General features: G+C 36.4%; 1 protein-coding gene across 1 annotated transcript in view; it reads left to right on the forward strand.

Annotated features, from left to right (window-relative positions):
- Positions 1–27,237, forward strand: part of Khdrbs2 (KH RNA binding domain containing, signal transduction associated 2) — a 278,911-nt gene that overhangs the window by 229,178 nt on the left and 22,496 nt on the right. The window contains exons 9-11 of the mRNA XM_036167142.1: positions 12,069–12,240; positions 14,186–14,241; positions 19,534–19,659. Of these exons, the coding sequence (XP_036023035.1) occupies positions 12,069–12,166 (98 nt within the window). The 3' untranslated portion in view covers positions 12,167–12,240; positions 14,186–14,241; positions 19,534–19,659. The remainder of the gene's footprint in view (positions 1–12,068; positions 12,241–14,185; positions 14,242–19,533; positions 19,660–27,237) is intronic.

Raw genomic sequence — 27,237 nt, forward strand, 5'->3', positions numbered from 1 at the left:
GTCTGAGACTGATAGTCAAATTGACCAAACAGACCCAGACAAAATATGTACCTTCTTCCTTCATCCTGGTCTTCAAGGACTTAAGGAGCCACAAAGAGGCAGGAAGCAGCAGAAAAACATTAAGAACTGTGGGAACACCACTTGGATGAGATTGTCAATGTGAGAAGTCTCCAGAACTATTAAGGAGATCCTGGGTACTGCACAATATATAAGCAGCAATGTGGCTGGCTGCCACCCTCATGACATCAGCAGTGGTGCTGTCAGTGCTCAGCTAGTATAAGAGCAACATGAGAGTATTTCAACAAATGATCATCTGATGAAGAAAAAAATACAAACTTAGCTTTTTATGAATTTATTCTACTTTTGCACATAGGCGTTGGTAGGTGCTAGCTTTATGATGGTGTACAAAGTAGATATCTTTTTATGGCTCCTGTTGTTTCCTTTTCAGTAATAGATGGCTGTATACATATTATACCAGATTATAATCTTTATGAGTTTAGAACTTAGAGTTTGGATATCAAGTATTCTCAAGTGGTTAGTGGTATAGATCGGTACAAAGTTGGAGAACATTATTCATTTTAGAATGCTTATTAAGTGGCTATGAAATGTAAGTGTTGCTCGCAGTGGTGGGGATACTACAAAGAAAAATCTCTTGGAGTTTCTTTTCTAATAAGGATATATATTATTATTCATGAAACATCTTGAGATTTTCATTGTAATCATTATTTTTCACATTTTGTATGTCAGTGTGGGGAAAATAGCTGCCATCTTTCTTTAAGGAATCATATGCAGTGGAATCAGTGCTGCATTTGGTGATGTGCAGCAGGATGGTTTGTGAAGGGATAAAAAAAAAAAAAAAACTCAGTCCTAGGAGAAAAAACTTCAATCAGGGAGTGAACCAACAAAATGAATAGCCAGTTCTCAGAAGAAAAAAATAGAAATAGCAACAAACACAAGAAAAAAGTAAACAACATATTAACCATCAGAAAGATGAAAATTGAAAATACTTTAAAATTCCCTCCCACTCCTGTCAGAAGGGATAACATCAAGAAAAAATATGACAACAAATGCTAGTGAGGACGTGGGGTAAGAAGATCCCCTATTCACTGCTGGTGGTAACATAAACTTGTTTAGCCACTATTGTAATAGTAAAGAGGATTCTCAGAAAACTGCAAATGAATAGCTCAGTTTATATCACCCTGGAGTATATATCCAGAGAACTCTAAGTCCTATCATAGAAACACTTGGACATTGATGTTATTGATATCAGACTCACAACAGATAAGAACATCAAACAGAAAAAGGAGAGCATGACAAATATACACAGTAAAGTTTATTGAGCTGGATAGGAAAATGAAATCATGACATTTGCAGGAGATGGGTGGAACTCAAGATCTTTATATGAAGTGAAATAAGCTAAACTCAGAAAGACAAAAATCACATATTTTCTAGTGTGTGTGTGTGTGTGTGTGTGTGTGTAGATGTGATCATAAAATTATAAAGGGAACCATGAGAAAGGAGGAAGAGATCTTAAGTGGAGCAGATGAAGGATAAAAATAAAGTAATAGGATATGGGGACATTGAGCAGAGAAGGGAAACTATTGGGACCAGCAAGGATTGAGGCCAAGGAAAGAGGAAAGGAATTAGGTAAGGAACCAATGACAACCATATATGAAGATGGTATAATAAAACCTACTGTTTTCTATATCAAGTTAAAAAGCTATTTTTAAAAAATGCTTTTCTTCTCCTGGTATATAAAAGTATGTTCTCCCACTTCTCTATCATTAGAATTATACTACATAGTAAATATAGACTTTAATGTATTTCACATGAGTTATAATAATTATTTAAATTTTCGTTTGAAAATGATACACTCTTTTTTTTTCCCATAACCACAAAATAGTGTTGTGGGATATTTGAACGCACTGTGAAACCTAAGACTGTATTAAATAAATCAACCTGGGAACAGGGGTGGAGTTGGCAACTAGTTAACAAGAATTAGTCATAGAGAATACAGAAGAGATATGGAGATGGATAAAGAGACACACAGGTTGGAGGAGGGAGGGACTTGGAGTTTCACAGTCTTTTTTTTTTTTTTTTTTGATTCTGGACAACTGGAGAGAGGCTCTCTTGCTGGGTCTCCAGTCAAAAAGGAAGGTCAGCTGGTTGCTTCGCAGCCTCTCTGAACTAGTAGGTTTTCACCCCAACATCTGACTTCCGAGTTTTTATTGGTAAATAGAATGATAGAAACTTTGTTAAAAACTACACTTGGGGGCATCAGCCAGGCTGGTGTCAGCAGGACTGGAAGTCCTGCCAGGCTACAGCCTGAGCAGTGGGTCTCTATGAAGCCACTGGGCAGCGGAAGGTAGTTAAAATCAGTAGATTCAGATGTAGCCACTAAGCCAATGAAAAACAACAATAAAATACTTGTACATCAAGTATGTAGTGTAAGAAGGAAGTATTCTGAGTACTCTAATGTACTCATAATCTGTGTAGGTGAAAACAGGAGCTGAGAAAATTATAAGAAATATAGGAGCTCAGCATCATAATCTCAAAGACTAATTAAGTTACATACATCATCAGAATTCATATTTTGGCATAAGATGTTATGTGAGGGATAATTAGGCTTATATAGGCAATTGTTGATAAGTGACTCATCCTATGACAACCAAGTTGTAAGATAGTAATATATTTTCCTGATGACACTAGCATCCTGATGGTATTTTCTCTTTTTTATTACTGAAAATAAATTTTTCATGCATTATGTTACAATTATAATTTCCCCTCCCTCATCTCTTCCTAGATCCTCTCGAGCTCCTTACTCATCCAACTCCTTCTTTCTCCCTCTCTTTTTTTAAAAAACAAAAAGGCACCTAATAACCCCATATTTTTTTAAAAAGGGAAAAAAATCACATTAAACACACACACACACACACACACACACACACACACACACACACACAAAACCCATAAAAACACAAAGTAAGATGGTAATATTTGCAAACATGTAAGAAGGGTGATCTGAATGCCAGTCTGTTCAAGTTAAACTATAGATAGCTCCCTTACACTGTCATATATATCTATCTTCTATTGATGAACTGTAGATAGTCTTGTAAGTTAATACTGTTCATTCCAAGTACATAAGCTTCATTCTCTCCTCTGTCTTGAATTATTAATTCCTCCTTCTTACATTTTGGTTATATGGTGGGTACAGATATTAAACTCTAGAACACTCCTGTACCCAATTAGTAATGAGAGGAGACAACAGTCATTGTGCCTCCTGATGAGGATGGTAGAAAGGACCAGAGACTTGTGAGTGAGCATCAGAGTGTTTTTCAGTTTCCTCTATTCAACAGAATCACAGATTTTCATAGATAGAATCTCTCCTACAGGCTTCATGTGCAATACTTGATTTGAAATCAAGAGTAGTAAATATCCAACCCTTCCATGTGACTCTTCATTTAAAATCTTAATATGTTATAAGTGTGCTTTGAGTTTTTCGGTCGACCTTTGCAATGCATGTATTTCATGATTGTTTTGGTTGTTCCTGTGTGTGAGTGTGAGTGTGTGTGTGTGTGTGTGTGTGTGTGTGTGTGTGTGGTAACTGAATATTTACTGATTTACTCCATAATTTTAAGAATGCAACATTTTGCTACATTGCCCAGGTTAGTTTCAAACTATGAATTCAAGAGATTCTCCCCAGTTAAACTCCGAAGTGTCTGGGACTCCAAGCCTGGGCCTCTATTTTATACAGTTTATTTTGGGTATCATCAGATGAAAAGAATTTCTGTCTCTCTGGGGTTCATGTTTCATTGTTGAAGTAAGAAATATAAATTATATACTTGTAGGTAACATTAAATATTAAGTGCTTTTGTTTCAACACTACAGTACTAAATTTAAATATAACTAAATATTTAAATGTATTGATTATAAAGATCATTTAATATTTAGTATGCTATCAGATCCATTTTTATTAAACCAATATTTATTACATTTTTAGAATGTGTTTATTTTTAGAGAATGAATATTTGATTGATAAGAATTTAAAATCAGTTTCTGTACATCTAAAATATTTTCTAATTAAATCAGAATTACTAAAATTATTTTGGATATGTCTGAATAGCTCATTATTCAATAGGGAAGTATTTTAATTACAGGCCAAGCACTAGCTTACCCAAGCAAGACTTCACATGAGAAACACCCTCTTCATTCTCTCTGAGATTGACAGCTATGAATGGACAGCAATATTATCTTTTCAGAGAAAAGAGCTGTTTATTAAAATGTATTTAATGTATGAACCAGAGAGCTAATTATGCATCCATTCGTTAGTGGCATTTTAAGTGACAGCTGTGTGGAACCAAGGAGGATAATATTAATACACTATCTTGAAATGAATGGAATCAAAAAGAAATTGGGGGATGTATTTCAATCCAGGGCACCAGAGTGCGGTACTTCAAGTAGATTGCAGAACACGAACATTCTCATTTTTCGTTGAGGAGCTAGATGATTATTATCCCAGTGTGAAAATAAGCCTGCATTGATTAATCTGTGAAAACAGCTAAAGAAAATGAAGCCAACTGGCATTCATGCCAGCCCTGGGACTGAAGAACAAAAGCCTGCTATATTTAACAGTAAATAGAGATACACATTTGTGAAATTGATTTTACAAAAGATGAGTTTTCTAAAATTGCCATGAATATAAAAGTCATTGGAAATAAAATACATGCAAACAGTTTGTTTGTCCTAGAATTTAATATTGAATATTTTTTTTTTGTATTCCTGAGAATAATATCACACAGTGTAGCAGGCTTTCTCTGGGCTGCCAACCAGCTCCCAAATCCCAACACGGAGACTTATTATTAGTTATGAATGCTTGTTCTTAGCTTATGCTTGTCCCACCAGCTCTTATAATTTCATTTAACCTGTTTCTCTTCATCTACATTTTACCTCAGGGCTTTTTACCTTTCTTGTATTCTGTATGTCCTACTTTTCCTATTTCTTCTGTGTCTGGCTGGCTAGTGGCTGGCTGCCTGGCTGGCCCCCCACTTCTCCCTCTTTTTCTTCCTAGTTCTCTGTTCTCTCTTGAGCCGAGATTCCTCCTCCTCCTTCTTCTCTCTGTCAACCAGCCCCACCTATTCCTCTACTGACAGCTCTTGGCCATTTCAGCCTTTTTATTAGACCAATCAGGTGCCTTAGGCAGGCAAAGCAACCCATCTTTACATGGTTAGAGTAATATTCCACAGCATTAACAAATGTAACACATCTTTACCTAGTTAAAGTAATATTCCACAGCAACACAGAGTTATTTCATCATAATGTAAAATTTTAAACTTTATTATTATTTTTTTAACTGAAAGACAGCCTATGGGAATTGTGTTCAAAAAGTGTCTTAAAAATTCCTTTGTAGCTGGGTGGCAGTGCCACATGCCTTTAATCCCAGCACTTGGGAGGCAAAGCCAGGCAGATCTCTGTGAGTTTGAGGCCAGCCTCATATACAGAGCAAGATCTAGAACAGGTACCAAAGCTACACAGAGAAACCCTGTCTTGAAACCTCCCCCCCAAAAAAGAAATTCCTTAGTAATTTAAGAATAAACTAACTTTCCCTTATACTATTTCAGAGATTGCAATTAAATGACATCTAATACAATGAGTTCCGATAATAAATGAATATCATCTTTCCTAAAGGCAGCATAACTTGAGCAAGTGCAGGGAGGCGGGAAGATGGCTCAGTGAGTTAATGTTCTGACACATCAGCCTGTCAACCTGAGTTGGGATCCTCAGAACTCAAGTGAAAACTGGACACTGTAGCAACCAGGAGAAACAGCCTCAGGAGACTCTCCAGAGGCTAACAGCCTGGTTTACTGAAGGGAACCTATCTCAAACAAGCTGAAAGACAAAGGCTAACACATAAAGACTGATCTCAGTTCTCCATGGGTTGCATACCCAGAAATGAGTATACACACACACACACACACACACACACACACACACACACACATACGACACCACAACACAGCTTCACTACTTCATTGCTTAGTTGGTATTTTTTACATTAGCTATATTTAAGATTTCAATTTTGTTTTCAACTATCTACTCTTAATTGAATAGTTTAAGGCAGACTGGGAACCTGCATCTCCCTATGTTAGAAATTATAAATTCAATTATACTGGTAAGCTTAGAAAAAAAAAAAAGGAAAGACTAGTTTTCACTTTTGATCAGCTATGTCAAAAATCTTTTGAGACAAGGACATGTGTTAAGGAAGCACAGTCTTTTAGAGCAGATCCTGGAGCTTAAAGTCTGGTTTTTATTTCTTTCTTTCTGTGTTTACTAATGGCCATGCTGAGTGTCTTGCTGGGACCAAACACTGTATAATAATAGAAGAGAGATGTAAAGGAAGCCGGTAGCTAGAAGTTGAGTGTCTTATCAATGAAGCAATGTAATCATGCCCACTTTTCTTCACAGAAGTTGAGTTTCTTATCAATGAAGCAATGTCATCATGCCCACCTTCCTCACTGAACTAAAGGAAAAGAATTGTAATTTAGTACTTGATATTACCAATTGATTCTTCCATATATTATTTCTCATACAGTCCTCTTGTACTTTCCAAGTCTTTTGATGAATTCTAGACCGACAATAAAGTGCAGTTTAGAATCAAGTGAGACAAGTTTCTAAATTGCATCCAGTTATCACTCACCATTTTGTTTTCTACCTTCCATAGTGCTAATTCTTTCTTCAGCTGGCTTCTTTGTCTCCTCTTTTACTGAGATGAGATCTGAACTCTACAATAAGAAGATGTTTAATTAAAATATTGAGGCCCTCTGTTGTACAGGGGTGAGGCATGATAGACTCTTCTGTAACTGGCATAGAAAGTTTGAGCTATGTATGAAATTTCAGGCAAATCTGAACTACAAGATAAGATCCTTCCTTAAAAACATTACACCATACCAAAGTAAAACAACAAAGATAGAAAGCTGTTTCTCCTCTCAGCTAAACCCACTGATCTACACTACCCTCATAGATTAAATGTAGACAATAGTAATCCTTACCTCATAGGAAAATTGTGAAGCTTGCTGATGATCTATACTATAAGAAATTGGCATCATGATGAGTTACAAAACCAGCAAAACCTCTAAGTTTATCATGTCCTTTAGGAACAATTTGAAAACAACCAATAAGTATATATTTGAAAGGTGCTATTCTATGAAGTGGCTCAGAGCCAGGATAAGTCTTACTCAGCCACATAGCCATGTGACTCTTGTGAGCCACATTCCTGATTCTCTCAGCAGATTTTGACAAGGGCAATCAGTTTGGGTTCCCCGCTAGGTTAGTATCTTCATCAACATGAAAACCTAAGAAGAAGCAGTTAAAGGTACATTTGGGCTTATGTTGACAGTCACAGTAGAAGGAATGGCGGCAGAGAGGAAGACTGGAAGAGGCTAATGGAAGGATTTATCTTTCCAGGGTACACCCTCTCTGACTTATTTCCTAGAGTGCATTCAGCTCTGACTATATTCATGGATTAATCTGGTGATGAAGATAAAGCCCTTGTGAACCAATCAACTCTCAGAAGATCATTAGTTTGCGAACATGCCTTAAATTGTGTGACTTTAGGAGGACACTTCATGTCCAAACTACAACCCTTACTGATGAGTTTTGTATATGGATCTGCAGCATGACACAAATGAACAGCATAAGCAGCCATTTTTTTTTTACTGTGGGTATAAAACACCTTTACCCCCCTTGAGATTTTTATGTGAGTTTCAGAAATGCAAAGCATGAACACATTATCTGAGCCATCAAGATAAAAAAGTCTCTATAACATTTTTTTGAACTGGTTCAAAATTAATGTACACTGGACTTGATGTTTTAAATCTACTTCCTGGAGCCCAAATATCAAAACTTTACTTTCCTATGTACTTTAATAACACCAGTCTTTCTCAAACTGGTCTCTCATGCCTATGCTTCGTGCACACCCAGAACCTAAATATTTAAAGTACCCAGAACAAAAGCCCAGGTTTGCAACTTTAAAATTGTCTAGATTTTTCTTTCCCACCATGAATGCTCCCTAAAGTATCTAGTTCCATTGCAGAAAAGAGAGCACGTTATGATGTGCATGAGGATTTGTGGTCCTGAACCTGCTGAGAAGAGCATTTGAGACAGGGAAAGTATGGGTCATCTGAGTAACATTTGTTACAAAGGAAGAGTAACCTGGATTATTTATACTCCAACCAAAGTAAAATGTTTCTCAAGGACACTGAATCTCATGTGATTTACATGAACTCCAGGCATTCAGGGAAGCTCCACTTAGGAGGTAATTAATATGTTACTCACTCACAAAGATAAAAGTAACTTGAAAAAAGAAGTATCACTGTCTCACATATATACATCCCAAAATCAAATTGTTAGCAATGCCTCTGCTTGATTTCTGTTGCACAATTGGCTTAAAAATTCCCCCCTTGGCCTGGGTGGCAGTGGCCCATACCTTTAATCCCAGCACTCGGGAGGCAGAGCCAGGCAGATCTCTGTGAGTTTGAGGCCAGCCTGGTCTACAGAGTGAGATCCAAGACAGGCACCAAAACTACATAGAGAAACCCTATCTAAACAAAAAATAAAATTCCTCCCTGTTTAGTAGCACCATTGATTTTGATGCACTTTACATTCCTGCTGTTCTGCTGTGTGATTGCCAGTATCCAAAGTCCCTTTCTTTATAGATCTCAAGAACCACTTTAGAATTAACACAAGGTGATAAAATATAATTAATGTAGGAAAGTCTTTAGAGAAGGAATGACCTGGGATAGGTTCAATTCCATCTGAGTTCCCAGTGAATTTGCAGATTTGCTCAGAACAACCTCCTTGTCTAGGTGACTGCAAGTTAGATGTTGATCTAAGTTCAGGTAAAGGATGAAAGCTCGTGGTTCCCTCCTCCCCACTTTTCTGAAGGTTTTCCTAAAAGATTGACTATAAATGTGCTATAATCTTTGAAGTCTGACACATGTTTTTCTCTGAGTTGTCCTTGACTGTTATTGTAATCAGAACATAGGATAATGACATGCATCATAAAGGAAAAGGTTGATGATACTGTTATTCATAAATAAATATGAACTCAGTTCATGTTTTATAAATCCTGTGGTAGTCTAGTCATTTCAATGTGGCAGAGAGGTACTTAGCACCCTCTCTGAGAAGTAATTTGTTATTCATTTATGTAATAGTCTAGCCAGTGTTTCTCATACAACAATCCCCTAGATACTTAGAGCACCATGTTTACTTGGTTATTTACAAAAAGGCAGTTTAAAGTTTCACTGTGAGGATATTTTTAAGTGACTTTGCAACAGCATCATGGGACTAAAAATAATTGACTATGAATCCAAACCTTGCACTAAATTTGAAAATATTTTTGAAATTTTAGTGTGTAGTAAATAGACTCCTAAAGGAGGAGCTAAACTCCAAAGGGATTTCTAAACTTTATACCTTTATCTTCCTCAAAACCTCCAGCATGATGGACCTTGTGATGCTTCCTCTCACTCTCTAGTTTTTGTTCTTGGCCCCCCCCCGAAGGTTCCATAGTTGATTCAGCTTAGGATGTCCTTGGAATTCTTAGGATCTCTCTTATTTTAATGCAACTACCATAGATTACAAATACTATAGATGAGGGGCAAGACACTGACAACAAAAGCTTTGAAAACATAGTCAGTTGTGCCAGTGGGAAGCACTGACTGAGCCGGAACTCTTGAGAAGCCAAAGTACTGCACACCTATGCACTGCTGCTGACTTTACAATGTGGCAAATGTCATGGCAACCACATCAAACATGGGCATGGTGGGAAAGACACTGAGGAAGGAAGCTGGACACAAGACGAAGTTACAATTCTCCAAACCCTGATTCACTGTTATTGTTGGGTTATTTAGAAAACGGAAGAAAGGTCCCAATTAAGAGACATAAACCCTTGGTTTCATCTGTTAATGGCAAGGAATCTTGGAAAGTCTAACACTTTCATTTGCTGAATAGGAGTTCATTTTTTGCTGCTTGCCTGACTTCATAGTTTCAGTTATTGTGAGCTAACAGTATTATTCATTTTCCCAGCTTAGAGCAAGGAGACAAAAGCATTGTGTTCATTCACACAGATGAATATATTTGTGTGTGTGTCTGTGTGTGTGTGTGTGTGTGTGTGTGAGTGAGAGAGAGAGAGAGAGAGAGAGAGAGAGAGAGAGAGAGAGAGAGAGAGAAATGGAATGCAATGTTTAAAGATAATGCAGCACAAAGTCTTCAAATTCTCAAAGCCGGAAGTGGCTTCTCTCTTCTCTAACAAAGCCACATCTAAGCTTTCGCATAGAGCACCACCACGTGGTGATCAAGCATTCAAATGCCTGAGACTATGGGAATCATCTCATTCAAACCACCACAGTCTTAAATAGTAAACACAGAATATTTCAGTCTTGACTATCATTTGTCATAATGATGTTTCCATGATCATATCTGAAACATTTGTTTAAATGAAGTCCTTTTCTAATATTGAAATATGTTTGATTGTTTTTATAAAATTGAAGGTCATTATCTTTTACTGAAAATTTAAATGTTCTTATCCCTATTTAGAATCTTTTAAAAGCTAATTGCAAGATGCATCACAGGGCAGAGGGCCTGCATCAGTTGCCCTCAGTGAGGAATCTTTAGCTGATATTTTCATTGATTCTACTGATCTGGTTTTACAAGTGTGTCTTTCTGGTACTTACCTTTTCCAATGTCTGCTGTCTGACTCTGAAGGAGTAAGTGAAGGACTTAGATATCCTACTTTATGGAATCAAATAGATTGTCAAAAATAAATCCACCCACAATCAAAGGGGAGGAAGAAGCGGGTCATTTTCAGGGAAGACAGACAATACAGTCTGTATTTCCCACAGCTCTCAAATGCTTGGCTGGCTTTTGGTGTTTGCTTTTGTTCTAGAGTGGTAGGCTAAGTTCCATGTCACAGAGACTCTACCTAGTCTCTTAAGAGCCATTTTATTTTCTGAGTGGCTTATGGAAGAGGGGATATGAGAAATCTTTCTGTACCTACCTACCTGCTTCAACTTTCTCTGCCCTGGGCCCTGCTCATCTCCCATTTTGTCTAATGAAGCTTATCATAGATCTCAACTCTGGACCAAAATGAGAGGCACTGAAAAGATACAATACACAGATCCTGCATTGCAGAGTGTTTCAGTTAATTGGTCTGTGGGACAAAGAATAGGCATTTGTTTTGTTTTGCTTTGAGTCTTATTTGATTCTCAAGATAATCAGGGGCTAAGAACTACTGGTTTACTATATGCACTTTGTTTTAGAAGTTTGTATTGAAAGACTAAGTGACTGGATTACATTTATACCCTTCTTGTAATGTTATAGCATTGAAATCTAACACATAACAAATGTTCATTTATCTTAGTACTAAAACGTTCTCTTCTTTGGAAAATACCAGGGAGGTTTAATTCAAATGGCAACCATGGGTGTGTACATATCCTTGGTATAGTCTCACTTTCTGAAACAGTTAAAGGTTTTTAGCTTTCATTGTTGAGATCTGTAGCATGAATCTCAAAATATCTTATTAATAAAATCAAACCTGAGGCTAGTTATTAGGGTGAATGCTGGAAGATCAGAGACACAGAACAAGCCACAGCTACCTCACCTCGCAAGTTCCTCAGCTGATCCTGTTTCCTCAGACTGGAAGCCTCTGAGTCCTCATCCAAATGGGTCTCAGCTGAACTGTGCTACTCCAAAGCCTGAAAGCTTAACCAGCCAAATGCTGCTAGTTTCTGGTCTCATGCCTTATATATCTTTCTACTTTGTGCCAACACTCCCTGGGATTAAAGGCTTGTTCTCTGGGATTAAAGGTATGCACTACCACTGCCCAGCTTCTGCTATAGCTTGCTCTGACCCCCAGGCAACTTTATTAACATACAAATAAAATCACATTTCAGTACAAATAAAATATCACCATAGAGATTATTTTATTATTTTTGTGTTAGTTAACCATTGTTTCTTGAATAATGTTAACTGTCTTGTGAAGTCACATTATGTCACTATCTTTCTCTTACTCACAGCACCAGAAGAATGGGCCACAACTCGTTCCAGCCTGAAGGCACCACCACCAAGGTCAGCCAGAGGGGGATACAGGGAACACCCCTATGGTAGATATTGAAGGTCCTCTTCACCTGTGACCTCCTCAGAGACAGTTCATAGCCTCTGGTCTCCACATAAACAGCAACAAGACAAGTAATAGTCCTTTTGTTTGTTTGTTTTTTTCTAATTATCCCCACTTATTTCTTGTATTTCCCTCAATACTGTTGACATGACATTGAAACTAGTATTATTTTACAAAACAGACTGAAAAAAAAAAAATCATTGGCAAGCATAGTTTATAAACCACTCAGTAGGATGATACTCTCTTGGTTGTTTTTTTTTTAAACTGTTGTGTGTAAAACCCCTTACCCCTCTTTGTTTTACTATCATTTACTTTCTCTTTTGTAAGAAAGAGCATGAATCTGTTAGCAGATTTTGAGTCTCAACCAACTAGCACAACCTTTGTCTAGGGTTGATAAAAGACTGTAATATGATTTTGAACTAGCTGATAATAAAGTTGTAGATAAGATGTTTTAACCTGTCTTTTAATATCTGTTAGTCAGATGGAGATGTTCAATATTAAGTTGTAAATTTAATTTTTAAATGCTGTTTTAATGGGGTTGAAAACAAGTGGCTACTGTATGTATGTAGCTAACTGAATTTGTTCAGTGTTTTAACCTGTATTTGTTAAAAAAAGAAAAAGAAAAAGAAAAAACACACATAAAGTTCCATGTGTAAGCTTCTCTAAATAGGCACCACAATTTGTCAAATATGTTTGCCATAATTTGTCAATAAAGCTGAAGGCTTTTGTAAAAACTAAATTTGGAATTACTTGTTTTCTAACTTTAAATGCCTGCTTTATTTCTTCTTTAAGAGATGCCTAAAATGTTTTCTATTTAAAAATTACAAAAATGAACCCAAGTCTGTTTTAAGCTATCTGTGTAATACTTAAAATGTATTAATAACTTATGGTTGTTAAATAATTTAAAAGTTAACAAACTAAACTGTTACATGACTCATGGTTAGTAAACACTAATGTATAACATGTTAATGGAAGCAATGGATTTAGAATAATAAATGGATTTTAAACTATCCTCTAAGCTTTATCTTGCTAAACACAAATTCTGATTGACTTGTTTGCACTAGCCTGTCTCTCGTGAGAAAGAGTAATGGAGTATAAAGAGGTAAGATTACCACTTACCACTGTCTAAATGCCTAGTTCTTCAACCTTTGAGTTTCCCCGCACATTAAATATCCCATCCAACATGTAAGCATTGCGTAGATTCACTTTATTGTTTTCACTCGAAGGAGTGCGTGGACTTCATTTGCGTAGTTTCTGACAGTTTGTTTGACAGACAAGTCATCAGTGTCAATGGCTAGTTGTTGCTATTCAACCTCAAAAACTTTATTTGTAATTTTCAGTGCTAAATATCACCGCCCTTGAAGGCAGTTTAGAGGGCTGATATTTCTTTTGAGACTATCAGACTTGATGGCTGATGATTATTAAGGAAATATGTCGCAGGACTCACAGGATGACTAAACGTTAAACAGGTAACACTAATAGTAACTGTAAGTTTGCCTATACAACAGTAATGTTAAATATTCTCAGTTATTAAGTTCCTGATAGTTAAAAAAGTAAACCTACAAAAATATAACAAATAGGTCTATAGGCTATTAAAACAACTAATCAACATTAACTAGAGGCACCAAAATTATTTTACAATATATAACCCTCAAGGTAATAAACAGAACTAAAATTAGCAATAACAGTAATGCAACTCTTGCTAACATCAAACGTAAGCTAAATTTTGATGGAGAAAAACAAAGTGGAAGAGTTGATAGTAGGGATGGATGCCAAAACTGTTACTCCTTTAAACAGAGGTTTTTTTGTTTATGGTGGCTTTTTGTCAATGTGATTGGTTTACTTTTTTCGCTGCTTATCAGCTGAGGCATTTTGCTGTTTAGTTTTTGCAGCTGGGGTTGCATGCTAATAGTTTTATGACGTGTGTGTCTGTCATCAGTTACAATTGTAAACATTTGTCTTTTATAAATGCTGCTCAGTTATGCTTTCATTTTCTATTCTTTCTTACTATTTCAGGTATACACAAACAACACATAAATGGTAGCAGCTGTGATGGGCTAAGGAGGATAAAGGTAAGCTGATGGCTGTCACCTTTGACATAATCTTCACCAAAATATGACACGTTTTGGTATACTGAATAAGCTTAGATTTTTGTTAAAGAGCTGAATAACATTTGTCTTTGCATTGAAGATATGGCTTGGCAATCAACTTGGCATGAAATGAAATAAGAAATAGTGGTCAATATTTAGCCCTTTCCTTTGCAATGAACTTCTCTTCTACAAACTATTCTCCCAATTGTACAATCACAGTATTAAAACTTTTAGTACTCTGAAGATACAAAAGTAGAAAAACATAATCTTTAAAAAAGGTTAAGGGGAAGAGAAACGATGTCTGGTTTTTACGCCATCACCCTCATCCCTTTTGACCAGTCAGATAAACACCACCAGCCAGGCCTTTCCCAATTGGTCCTCCAGTGATTGAAAAACTCCTTATTCCTCAGCTGCCATTCTATTTGATTTAACAAATAGTTATTGAGTAACAAACACTAGAGGAAACTGAGGCTTAACTTCTATACACCGGGAGCTGAAAATATTAGCCAATAAACTTCTGAGTGAAATCAAAACACAGACAGTTATGAAAGCCACAGGCTGACCTGAGGCAAGGAAAACTGAAATGACTGTGTACAATCTAAGGAAGGATTAAAAAACCCCAGCTTTCTGTCTCTGGTCATTTGTTTCTTTGTTTTTGTATTTTTTAACTATATAAATATTCATTCTCTGGATGAAGCTTCAAGGAATTCTAGCAACTGGGGTGAGCTCCAGAACTTGGATGGACTGGAAGGAACAGAGGAGACATTATTCAGTGGGGAGGAAAGAGTCCGTGGGGAAGGGAATGTGCTGTTGGAAATGCCTCTTCAACTCCCAGCCTTGGAGAGCTTCAAGCAGAACCTTTGCAGGAGTACAGCCAGGAGGGAAGGGCACTAGACAGAAAATGTCTGCAGGGAAACAAGGTAAAAGCCCTGTGGAGCCATTTGCAATTATATAGGCATGTGTTCATATAAGGTGGTTTCTCCTAATTCAAGTTGTTCAGATAACTATAGAACACTCTCTAGGTTTCAGCTGCAGGCCCTTTGTAGACTCAAATAGTCAGTTACTGAGAAAAAGTTCAGAAGTTAATTAGAATTAGCATTCTAACTGTTTTTATGAAGCTTCTGGCAGAAGCTCAGAATCAGACGCCTTCCTTCTTCAACCAGCAATAGAGTTTGATAGAGCAAAGAAACCCATCCACAGCTTCTAACTGTTTTGATATACTAGTCCTGATTTATGTTCATTATAATCTAATTGTTGTGGATGTATGAGCTAGCCTGACTCCCCTGTATTCAATACATGGATCACATAGGCTTGAAAACCTCTATCTCAAGCAAAGCCTGCTGGCAGCATGTTTCCCAGGACCTCTCTCATGCCACAGGACTCACCCACTGTCCTGTGGAAGAGGCTACAGTGTGTTCCCCCTGGTTTATTAGAGGGAGAAAGGGCCAGGCTGTTTGGAAGACCCATAGTCATGTGCAGACCTTCTGCAGAAAGGCAAGGAGAGTCCTACACACACGTGGTCATCTGCAGAACGGCAGGGACCAGTGCTAACTAGGATGCAGAAATGTCAGTAGACACAGCCAAATGGAAAAGAGAGAACAGTTGGTCCCTGTCACCTCCAAGACTCAAAACTCAAACCACAAAATGAAAAGAAGGAAAGTAATCCCTTGAGTTATACAGAAATTCATGGCCTAAATTAGTCTGGATCGCCTAAGGTTATTTTTCCCTACCTGGAAGAATATGCAGAGTAATACGAAATCAAATTTTAGAATAGGAAAACATGACTTTATATATACATAAGCAGATTTGTTTACTGGATAATTTACCAAATCTTCAAATAATTAGAAATGAATACAGTGGGATTCTCTGGAGCTGGGGAATGGAATTTCTCCTAGGTAAGAATGACAACCTTTGACCAAGTGTTCTTAACAAGATACTTCTCCCATGAGCAGCAGAAAGCTGTGCTGGGTTCCACTGCCAACATCATATCTGCTCTCAGGAACTCCAAGTGTTGGCTCCTAGATAAGGTGAACATTCTCATGTCCGAAACCATCTCATGCAAGTGATGGGGTTTGCACAGCACACTTCAGATCAATCTTGGTGTACTTTGTGTAAACACATTTGTGAAGCTCTGTGTGAACTTCCTATGGATTCCTTCAGATCATGAACTTTCCATTGGTCCACTGAAAATCCCATGACAACTGAGAACTCACTGAAATACCAAATTTGAGACCTTAACAAAGTCCTTTAAATAATAATCACATTAGTAATTAAGAAAGTTTTGTGCTTGTGTTTGTCCAAGTTTTGCTATACTCACGCTTGGCTAGATTTGAGTCAATTTGCTTGTATTTGAGAACTTAGCCAGTGATTCCAAGTCTTTTGATATTTAGATAGTATTCACCTTCAGTTTATTAATGGACCCAAAGCCATGTGGCTTAATAACAACTGAACTGCAAACCATTTTTAAATGAAGTTGACATAAAATGACATATAAACATTCTTAGAAATTCAATGAAAAAAATCAGTGTTTTAGAAATATATTAAGGTACTACCTTTACTCCTTTAGTGGTTCATTTAAAATCACTTGGGCTTGTATTTTCAAAATGACACATGCCCTTGGAAAGACACCTTTTATAGCATTCTCTCTGAGTTCATGCAGCATAGGCATACTCAGAGTTTGGTTCTGTTTGGTATTGATGGGAACACAGAGCACTGGTCAGAAGTTTGAGTGGGCAGAATGTTCAATTTCAGGTTCCAATGTGACGATACCTGTTACTGAAAATATTGTTTGCCAGTCCAGTAGACTTGTGGGAAGGCTTAGTTCTTACTGTAAAAATACCACAGTAAATATTTGTGGAAATGTGCAACTAAAAGGCAATTTATAAATTAATTACATACAGATTAATATGTAGTATAGGGCAGAACATCAAAAATAATAACAGTAATCATGATGCAAACTTTTGGGTTTGGTCACACTTGCCAAATATAGGACCCAGAAGTTTTACACAAACACTGCTATTAAACATATGTCATGTTTTATAAAAAAAAAAAAAAAAAGACACCTGGAATAATGTAAGCAGCCCCATTCTATAGAAAATAAACATTAATTTCATACTGCTAATAAGAAGCAAAGAATATGGTGAAGGAAAGCTTTCTACCCACATGCTATTGTTATTTTTACTCTTTTATTATGTGAGAATTTATATCTTTAACATTTAAAGGGACAGGTGAGATGGCTCAGCAGTTAAAAACACTTGGTGCTTTTACGGAGGACTTGAGTCCAGGCATCCAAGTAGGGGTTCTTAACAACCTCCTGTAACTCCAGCTCCAGGGGATTTGATGCCCTTTTCTGGCCTCCATGAGTACTTCCACATTTGTGGCATTCACTCACATAGACACACACACACACACACACACACACACACACACACACACACACACAGTCATAAATAAATGTAAAAATAATCATATAGAGAATCATAATTTTGAAGAAATTTGAAAATATGGAGACCTCAAATTTACCCTAGTTTTTATTCTGTTGCAATAAAATGAATACTTTTTAAAAAACACACTGTGGTGTTTTTCTTTTACTTTGAAATGCATTTTTACTTTGCTATTTCCCCAAACATCATCCTTCTAAAATGTCTGACTCCATCACTGAAAGACACAGGTGAAAGCATTACCACTTTCATGAAGCACGACTGTCGCCTTTTGTAGAGTCAGAGATTGCATCTGTAGTCTGAGCTCCGTTTGCATGATGATAAAACACTCACATAATGAAATGAGCATAAAAGCAATTCCAGGCTTTTGTTCTGCAATCAAAGATCAGAACTCTTTAAAAAAAATTAGGGTCAATTTCAACACAGAAATATTGCTGTGCAGCCATACAGTCGTGTGTTAGGCACACAGCCGAAGGAAGCAGCCCATCTTAAACACTTTTCAAAATCCCTGCCGCCAGGATAATACATTCCATTTATCTGGACGTCCTAATAAATAATAGCTGATTTAACAAACAGTGGTGTCATGGACTGACAGACACTAGTCTTCTACATCCAGCCTGGAGATAAATTTCCTGGTTCCTTATGCAGAATATATTAATTGATTCTTGAAAGACTGTTTACAGTGAGAGAGAAAAGGTCACTGTACTTAATATGCATTTTACATCTGAGTCTTTTGTACTTGGTAAGGAGAGGGATTGTAAGGAAATAAGATGCCTGATTTACACACACTACACATCTTAAGAGGTTCTGGTTTATTTTATTCACACACACACACACACACACACACACACACACACACACACACACACGAGAGAGAGAGACAGAGAAAGAAACAGAGAGAGACAGAGACAGAGAGACAGAGAGACAGAGAGAGAACAAACACCCCTTTAAACTTGGTTAGCCAGCTACACATCAGTAATGTTTTATGGTTCTGATCCACCTTGTCTCCACTTCACAGTGGTATATGATGAATTATGTATTTACTTACAGGAGAGATTGGAGATAGATGGCTCCTCTTCTCAGAATCTTCCTTGAGATAGGATCCCCACTAGTTTTCTGACACCTTAGTGTCTCTTAAGGTGACTTCAACTCATGAGAATATTCACTCTCCCCATCTCACTCTGTCTGCCTCATGTGGGAATATCACATTCCCTATCCTGTAACCTTGTAGCCTGACTTTGTGATGTTCTTCATGTTCTCTGAGGCCATGGTGACCCTCCTTTCCTAATACCTCCCATCACGTTCTTAGTAACACATGACATAGTAAAAGGACAAGAGCTCACGTTCTCTTCTTGGGAGAAAGGTTTGTGAGATCATGTGCAAATTGTCATTATTCCTTTCTATCTAAATTTATTCTAACCACAACATAAACACATATTTTTAAACATACTAATGGGGTATCCTATAATGAGTTGGTGTATGTTATACTGTATAATGTTTAAATCAGGTCAAACATATCTATCAGCTCAAATATCTTGCCTTGTGATGAAAACATGAAAAACCATTTTCCTGGCATTTAGAAATGCACAGTAGCATGACTGTTGTCTGTAGTCACTCCCTTGAACTGTAACAGCAGAGTGTTTTGCTCCTGTCTACACATAACTTAGCATGTATTGATGAATTTCCCCAACCCTCTCTTCAGCTCTCAGCTTCAATGAGATCAACATTTTTGCGTTCTACACATGGTTTTCTGTGCCTGTCTTATTTCACTTCACACAATAATCTCTAATTCCATCCATGTTGTTTCAAATGACAGGACTTCATTCCTTTGTAGGGCTGAATAGTATTCTGCTATGCATATGGACTACATTTACTTTATCTGTTCATCGGTTGATGGCCATTTTGGTATTTCCATGTCTTGACTACTGTGAATAGAGCTGCAATGAACGTAGGAATGCAGGTATTTCCTCAACATACCCATTTCATTTCCCTTGGCTCTACCTACTAGTAAGATTGCCGAACTTTACCATAATTTTATTCTTAGTTTGGGTTCAACATTCATAGTATTTTATATAATTGCCATATGAATTCATATTCCATAAAAGGGTTGCAGAGTTATTTGTTATAATAGTCATTCTTATTGGGTTGTGGTAATGGTTCATTGGGAATTTCATTTGCATTTTCCTGATGAAATAGTGTTGATGAGCTTTCTGTCATATGCCTTGTCAGATGTATGAACAATGTTTTATTTAAGATTTGATTTACTTTTTAAATTGTGTGGATGTTTGTGTGGACATATGCATATAAGTACAGGTACACACAGAAACCTGAAGCCTCATATCTCCCTGGAACTGAAGTGAGAGGTGGCTGTAAGCTACCCGAGTTGGTTGCTAGAAATTGAACTCGGTTCCTCTGAAATAGCAGTGAATGTTCTTAACTGTCGAACCATCTCTCAGCACCCTCCCCCACTTGCCCTACCCCACTGTGGGCAATAATATTTAAAACACACATATCACACTTTCTTAGAAACTTCTCTGGGATTTTTTTTATCATTGCTGACTTCTTAGTATAAATTGATTGAATTATTAGCTGTTAACTATTTGTCTATTATTTTTTTTAAATTATCTCTAGTGAACATTAAAAATTATAGTCTCCAAACAGGGCAGATTGTACAGTGACTGGGTAATTTTCAGAAGGGCTTTATTTTTTTATACTGTTTTTAATGATTCAATTTTATGATTGCTAAAGTAACACATAACAAATTTGGTGAACAGAATGCCTAATGTAAAATGCCACTTCTAACAAATAATTTTTGTACTTTATCTTCTTTACCAACATTATTTTTTTCTTCTTCAGGTGGTGTTGATTTATCTTAAATAAAATGCTAATAGATAAATACAGTCAGAATTCTAGGGGTTTGGGTTTGATATTTTTATTTGTTTGTGGCAGTTCACATTATGGAGAAAGGGCTGTTCTCAAATTCCTGTTGGGTTTAGGCTGGTTGCAAAACCACAGTGCTCCTGCCTCAGTATCACACATGCTTGGATTACAGCTGTGTACCAACAAAACCAGGTCAAATACATGGGGCTTTAACTCTCAGAAATGAAATGACTTTCTGTTTTAGAAGGACAAAGTAATCTGAAACCCAGTCTTCCAAAGTTAGTGTGTATGTGAGGATGTAGGCTGTATAAACCAGCTAGGAACAAGGAATGAGCTGGAGTGTGAACAAAATTATTTTAAATTTCTCAGCTGCAGTTTTGTCATAGATAAAATAGTCATAATAATAGTGTTAGCACATAGCACCATGAGATGAAATAAAATGATACTGGTGGTTGATTGCATTTTCTCCCAAATCTAGTTGTTATGCCCTCAAATTGGTTCTTTTTCCTTGTCAACAAATTCTAAATATATTGACATCATCATAGTGTGTTTCAAGTGTGCACATGAAAATTTATTCTGGAAGAAAGCCTTAGAATCCAGATCAGTTTTCTGCTAGAAAAATTTAATATACTTTTTAAAATATTCTGATTTTAATAATATTACTATTCAGGTAGTGTATGCCTTAGAACACAATTATGAAATATTCATTTTCATATCTATTCTTTAGCCACATATGTCAAATAAGTAATGGGAATTATAAGATACTTATATTCACAAAAATCCTATAAAATGACAAACATACAGATATATAAATATGTCCTATGTGCCAAAATGAAAGTAATTCCAGCAGTAATTTGGTACAATTGATAAATTAATAATGTAAAGAAAATGGCTGATGCAATGATGGCTAACATAATACAACTTGTGGTTTAAGTGCCTGAAAACAGCTTCACTTATTTTCCCAATATCCTTACATATGATGTTGATAAATCCTGGGTGAAAGTATTTACATTACACAAACCTGTGGATTTCAGGTATTATTGCATCTGACTGCCAGAAAACCTGTATATTGCTAAGTACATAAGCTTTTTGATATAGGGATGTAATAAATAACCAAGTAATATAAAACTTCAATAAAAAGGAAAGTAAATTAGGAAATTGTGTGTCTCCAACAACAACCATTGTCACTTCTTCATGAAGACATGCTTTCTTGTATTGGTGAGTCTCTATGTATATTCTTGCAAAATATGATACAATTTCCAGATGTTATCCCTTATTCTAAAAGACAATATAACTGAAATGTGCATTATCTTTTGTTATACTTAAGATGCCAAAATGGAACTGGACGTAGAAATAAAGAACAAGCTGGACTTAGAGAGAGAAAAAAAATGAGGGTCCATTCCAAGTACAAGAGTATGAGAAACAAGGTTAATCCTACATCCTCAGAGCAGGCTTTGGCTCCAGTCTCCACCATATGCAGGTTTTCATTAAAGACCATGTTTGAATTTTCTATGGTAGTACCTCAGCTGACTTTATTAAAATCTTAGCTATAAGAGCTTACTTACACTCATGCCAAGTGGCTGGGTCTCTATTTGTGTATCATGGTGCCCAGAACAGGACAACTATTTATCACCATTTTCTTAGATCATTGAACTTTCCCTTGTGACTTTTACAAGTTTGAATTTTTTTTCTATGTGTACAATATTGAGTAAACAATGCAGGTTGATGGCAACTTTTCACGATTTTTGGTAATTAAGCTCACATTTTAGGAAATTAAAAACACTGTACATCGTAACTCTGGACTGGTCCAGACATTTAAAAGAAAATTTAAATCTAGACCTGGAGAGATAGCTTGGCAGTTAAGAGCATTGGCTATTCTTCCAGAGGACCTAGGTTTGAGTCTCAGGCCCCACTTAGTGTCTCACAACCATCTGTAACTCCCGTTTAGGGAGATCTAATACCTCTTCAAGCTTTCATGGACACTGAACAGGTTGTTCATGGTGCACAGGTATAATGTAGGCAAAACACTCATGCACATAAATAGTGATTTTAAGAAACAAGTACAGAATCGATGAGTACTGTTTTTACAGGTATCTTACCACAGTGCCCTATAACACCACGGGTATTTTCAAGTGACAGTGTCCAACCATTTATGTTTCTGGAGTCCTATAACTTTATAGTGTACAGTGCTACTAGAAGCTTTGACTCTAAAAGGGGTTTGAATAAGAATTCATTGCTTATTTAATGCACTAACATTATTGATAAAGTTTTTAGATTATTATGGTAACAGGTTAATTGCTACAAAGTTTCTTGATCAGCTTGGTACCAGGCATGGGGACTTTTAATTCTCTAGGGCTTACCTCTAAGTTCTTTGTATATCTTAATATCCAAATGACTTACAGAATTGGTAGTTTTCTAACAGTAACTGTGTGGTTTCAACACAGGAAATAGGAGCAAATAACACCATATTGACAGCCTGTGACTAAATGAAGGACCCTTATTAAAGAGTAGTCTTATAATAACGATCTACAGCTAAAATATTTGCTGAGCTGACTACATCTTTAGCTCTGAAAAGCTCCACATCTTACACACTGAAGAGTAGCACCAAGGGCTACATCTCTGTTTAAATATCTCCAAGAAGTATTTGGAAAGAACAACCAGACTTCACCTTCTTCATTGCAAGAATCAGTGTCTTCTAGAAAAAGTATATCTTTTGAAATCTAAGCCAGGATACTAGTCTAGGCTGATAGGAGGCTGTTATCAAATGAATACTGAATAGACAGGTAACACTTTGCCTCTAACTCTTTCATGTCTTATGTACTTTATGTAGTATCTATGATTTCTATAGATTATCATATTGATTTATGTATAAAATGCTAATGTTCTATATGGCATTGCATGTGCACAAATATATTTACAAATGTAGGTCTCAATACTTTAAAATATTTCTAATATAATGCAGAGTGTCTTGGTTGGTTTTTGTCAACAGCCTAGACATATGGGAAGAGGAAATCTCAACTGAGGAATTGCCTCTTTCAGAATGGCCTACAGATAAGACTATGGGCATTTTCTTGATTAATGGTTAATGTGGAGGACTCATATTTCTGTGTGCAATGCCATCCCTTGGAAGGTGGCCATTGCATTTATAAGAGAGCAGACTGAACAAGCCATGGGGAACAAACTGAGAAGCGGCATTCCTTTATGGTCTCTGCTTCAGTTCCTGCCTCCACATTCCTACCATGACTTCCCTCCATGATGAACTATAAACCACAACCCGAAATAAACCCTTTTGCCCCAAGTTGCTTTCTCATGATGTTTATCACAGCAGTAACAAGCAAGAAAAGGCATTGAACCAAGAAGGGCAAATTGTCTTTTATGCAGAAAGCAATACATTTTACAATTTTTTTTTCATTCATTTGTTTGAGGATGCACATGCAACATCATATATTGGGAGACAAAGGACAAATTTTGGAAGTCTGTTTTCTCCACACGCCATGTGTAGCCTAGCGATAGAACATAGACCATCAGACTTGGCAACAAGTACCTTTGCCACTGAACTGTCTCAGTAGCATGCAAGATTTTTTTTAATCTTTGTTAAAATAAGAAAATAATATTTCTTGAAAATAAAAAGAGTTGTTTAAGAAAATTCGCATGAATTCTTCATGTTGGGTCTTGGTGTGAAACATCTTCTCTCTAAGATGATTAACTGTAGCCAGGCGGTGGTGGCACACGCTTTTAATTCCAGCACTTGGGAGGCAGAGCCAGGTGGATCTCTGTGAGTTCAAGGCCAGCCTGGGCTACCAAGTGAGTTCCAGGAAAGGCACAAAACTACACAGAGAAACCCTGTCTTGAAAACAAAACAAAACAAAACAAAACAAAAAAAAAAAACAAAAAAACAAACAAACAAAAAAAAGATAATTAACCGTGTCATTTTTGTAAGTAACAGTGTTTTGCCTGCATGCATATCTGCTGCATTACTGTGGGCAGATGTCTTGTTTCCTTTTCTGTGGAAAAAAATAAAACAGCATATGTAAGAGTTTTGAGCTTCCCAAGGTTCCAGGAGAAATCTCATTTCTAAACTGGAAACAGGTTCTTGAATTTTGCTCATTTTACACAGCTCAGGTGAGCACTATTCCTCTGGGCCTGGTGTCTCAGGACCTCACAGATTTCTGGTTAGCCAGGATGTCAGGTAATGTACTTTTGTGACACCTGCAAATGGTGACATTGATTCATACATTTATGATGAGACAGTCCCATGATGTTCTCTGCTCCCCCAGTGCAAGGGAAAGAGGAGACTAAGAGTAAATGAGAGAGATTTTTATTACCTGGCCAGTGTCCACAGCAGAAAAACCATATACAGAGTGTTTAAGAGAGTGTCTAGAGCACAAGCCCGCATAGAAAGATAGACCATTTCATAATGGCATTTAGTAACTATCTAACTGGACACCATTTTCTTCTCTTCTGAGGCTGATTTATTTTTGGAAATCAGACATGTTGCAAACACTTTATATTTTCTATGTAATTGTTGTCTAATTAGAAAATAGTGTGCCTACCTTATCAGACTTTCTTCCATTGGGAAGGTGCATTTTATCTTCTTCAATAACTCTGAGTGATGAGACTAAGCTAGCTGCAAATGGAGTTAACTTAATGGACTTATCAGGTGATAAATATGACGACTGGCAGATTCGCTTCTCAAATAATCTGTATAAATACCATGGTTTTATTTTTAGTAAGACCACAGATGACATAATATTATAACGGTCCAACTTAGCTGATGGGAGGTTCCTAGGAATAGTTATAATTTGTTTGTAATTGCCTTCCTAATACAAAGAGGAAAACATGATTTGAAAGTAGAAATTTTAGGATCAGGCAGGCTGTTAATTTGTCAATGGCTACGTGTTTTGATGGAATTAAATTTTAAAGTCAAATTATGAAATTGAAACAATAAGCCACAAAGCTGAGTGTGATGGCATATACCTATAACTAAGCCACTGGGAGCCTGGGACAGAAAAATCATAACTTAAGGACCAGCAATGGATACACAATAAAACCTTGTCTCAAAAAAGAATACTTTTATGGTTAAAAATAAAAAAAAAAAAAAAAAAACTAGGGCTGGGGAGATAGATGGCTCAGTGGTTTAAAGCAGTGGCTATTCTTCCAGAGGACCTGGGATCAATCTCAGCACCCACATGTCAGCTCATCACCATCTGTAACTCTAGTTTGAGTGGTTATAATTCCCTCTCCTGCCCTCTGCTGTCACAAACATATACATAGTATACAGACATACATGCCAGCAAAACTCTCGTACACATAAGATAAAAATATGAACCAGGACCAGCAAGATGGCTCAGTGAGTAAAGGCATTTGCTATCCAACCTGACCATCTGAACTCAATCTTAGGGTCCCACATGATGGAAAGACAGACCCTTCTCTCACAAGCCATCCTCTAAGCTCCACACTTACACTGTTCTATGTGCATATGCATACATACAAAATATTAAAGGTGTAATTTAAAAAACACCAACAACATCTTGTACTGCCCAGAATATTGCTTTGTTATATCATTCAAAGAATACAAGTCTTCTCAAAACTTACGTAAGTACATAAGATTCTTAATTCAGATTTAAACCAAACATTATTTGTATAAAATTTCTAATTTACACAGAGGGATTTATATGACTCCAACTTTATTGTTAATCAAGAATTCTACTTTAAACAATAAAATTTAGAAAAACATATTTACTAAACTAGTTGTCTGTCATAAATGAGACACCAAATAGTCAACACACATTTAACCATCTTTTCAAACTTCTCAGTTACAGAATTAGCATTACGTACAGGTGATCCAGGTGTCATATTTCAAACGGTACACTTAAGTATTTCAGAGTACACATATTAGCAGAACGTCTACAACATAAAACACTTGAACATTTCCCAATAATTCTAGCTATGGTTAACAATAACTTATGGTTTGTGTTAGAATAATAAAACTTAAAGTTTATGTTCAGTGTTTTCTTAAAAAAATATCTTTTCTATTTTAATTATTAATATATAAGAAATGATATAGTATAAAGTATCTGTAGCATGTTGTATTAATTTTAACTGGAGGCAAGATTAAGGATTTATTATTTCATTTCTCATCAGTTTATATGTGAAATGCCAAGAGAACATGCCCAATTTTTTGTTATAGATGCTCAATAGCTTTAAAAATAAACACATCAATTAGTATTTGAATTAATATATAACAATATGCAGAATTAGACAAATATTCAGTGTAGGTACAATGACTTGTTTTAACACACACACACACACACACACACACACACACACACACACACACAATTAAGATAAAGGTAAATAAAAATAAGCCAATTGCTCATGTAACACGTTCTTCATTGCTCTATCCATAAGGTTGGCCAACTCACTTGGAACAATAACAAATATATGGACTGACCACCTTAACTGTTGAAAACATAAGGATTTTGTGTTAGAATGTTAACAATGGGCAAATAATTCCTACTAATGACAAATAACAAAAATATAGAGCTGAAATAATCAAATTCTAATCAATTCAATTGCATATATTTTAATTCAATAGTGTTTAGTAAATGCCAAATCAACTAAGAAATGAACAGCCCATTGTATGGGCTTTGATCAG

This window comes from Onychomys torridus, chromosome 18 (assembly GCF_903995425.1).
Source record: "Onychomys torridus chromosome 18, mOncTor1.1, whole genome shotgun sequence".
Classification (NCBI taxonomy): domain Eukaryota; kingdom Metazoa; phylum Chordata; class Mammalia; order Rodentia; family Cricetidae; genus Onychomys; species Onychomys torridus.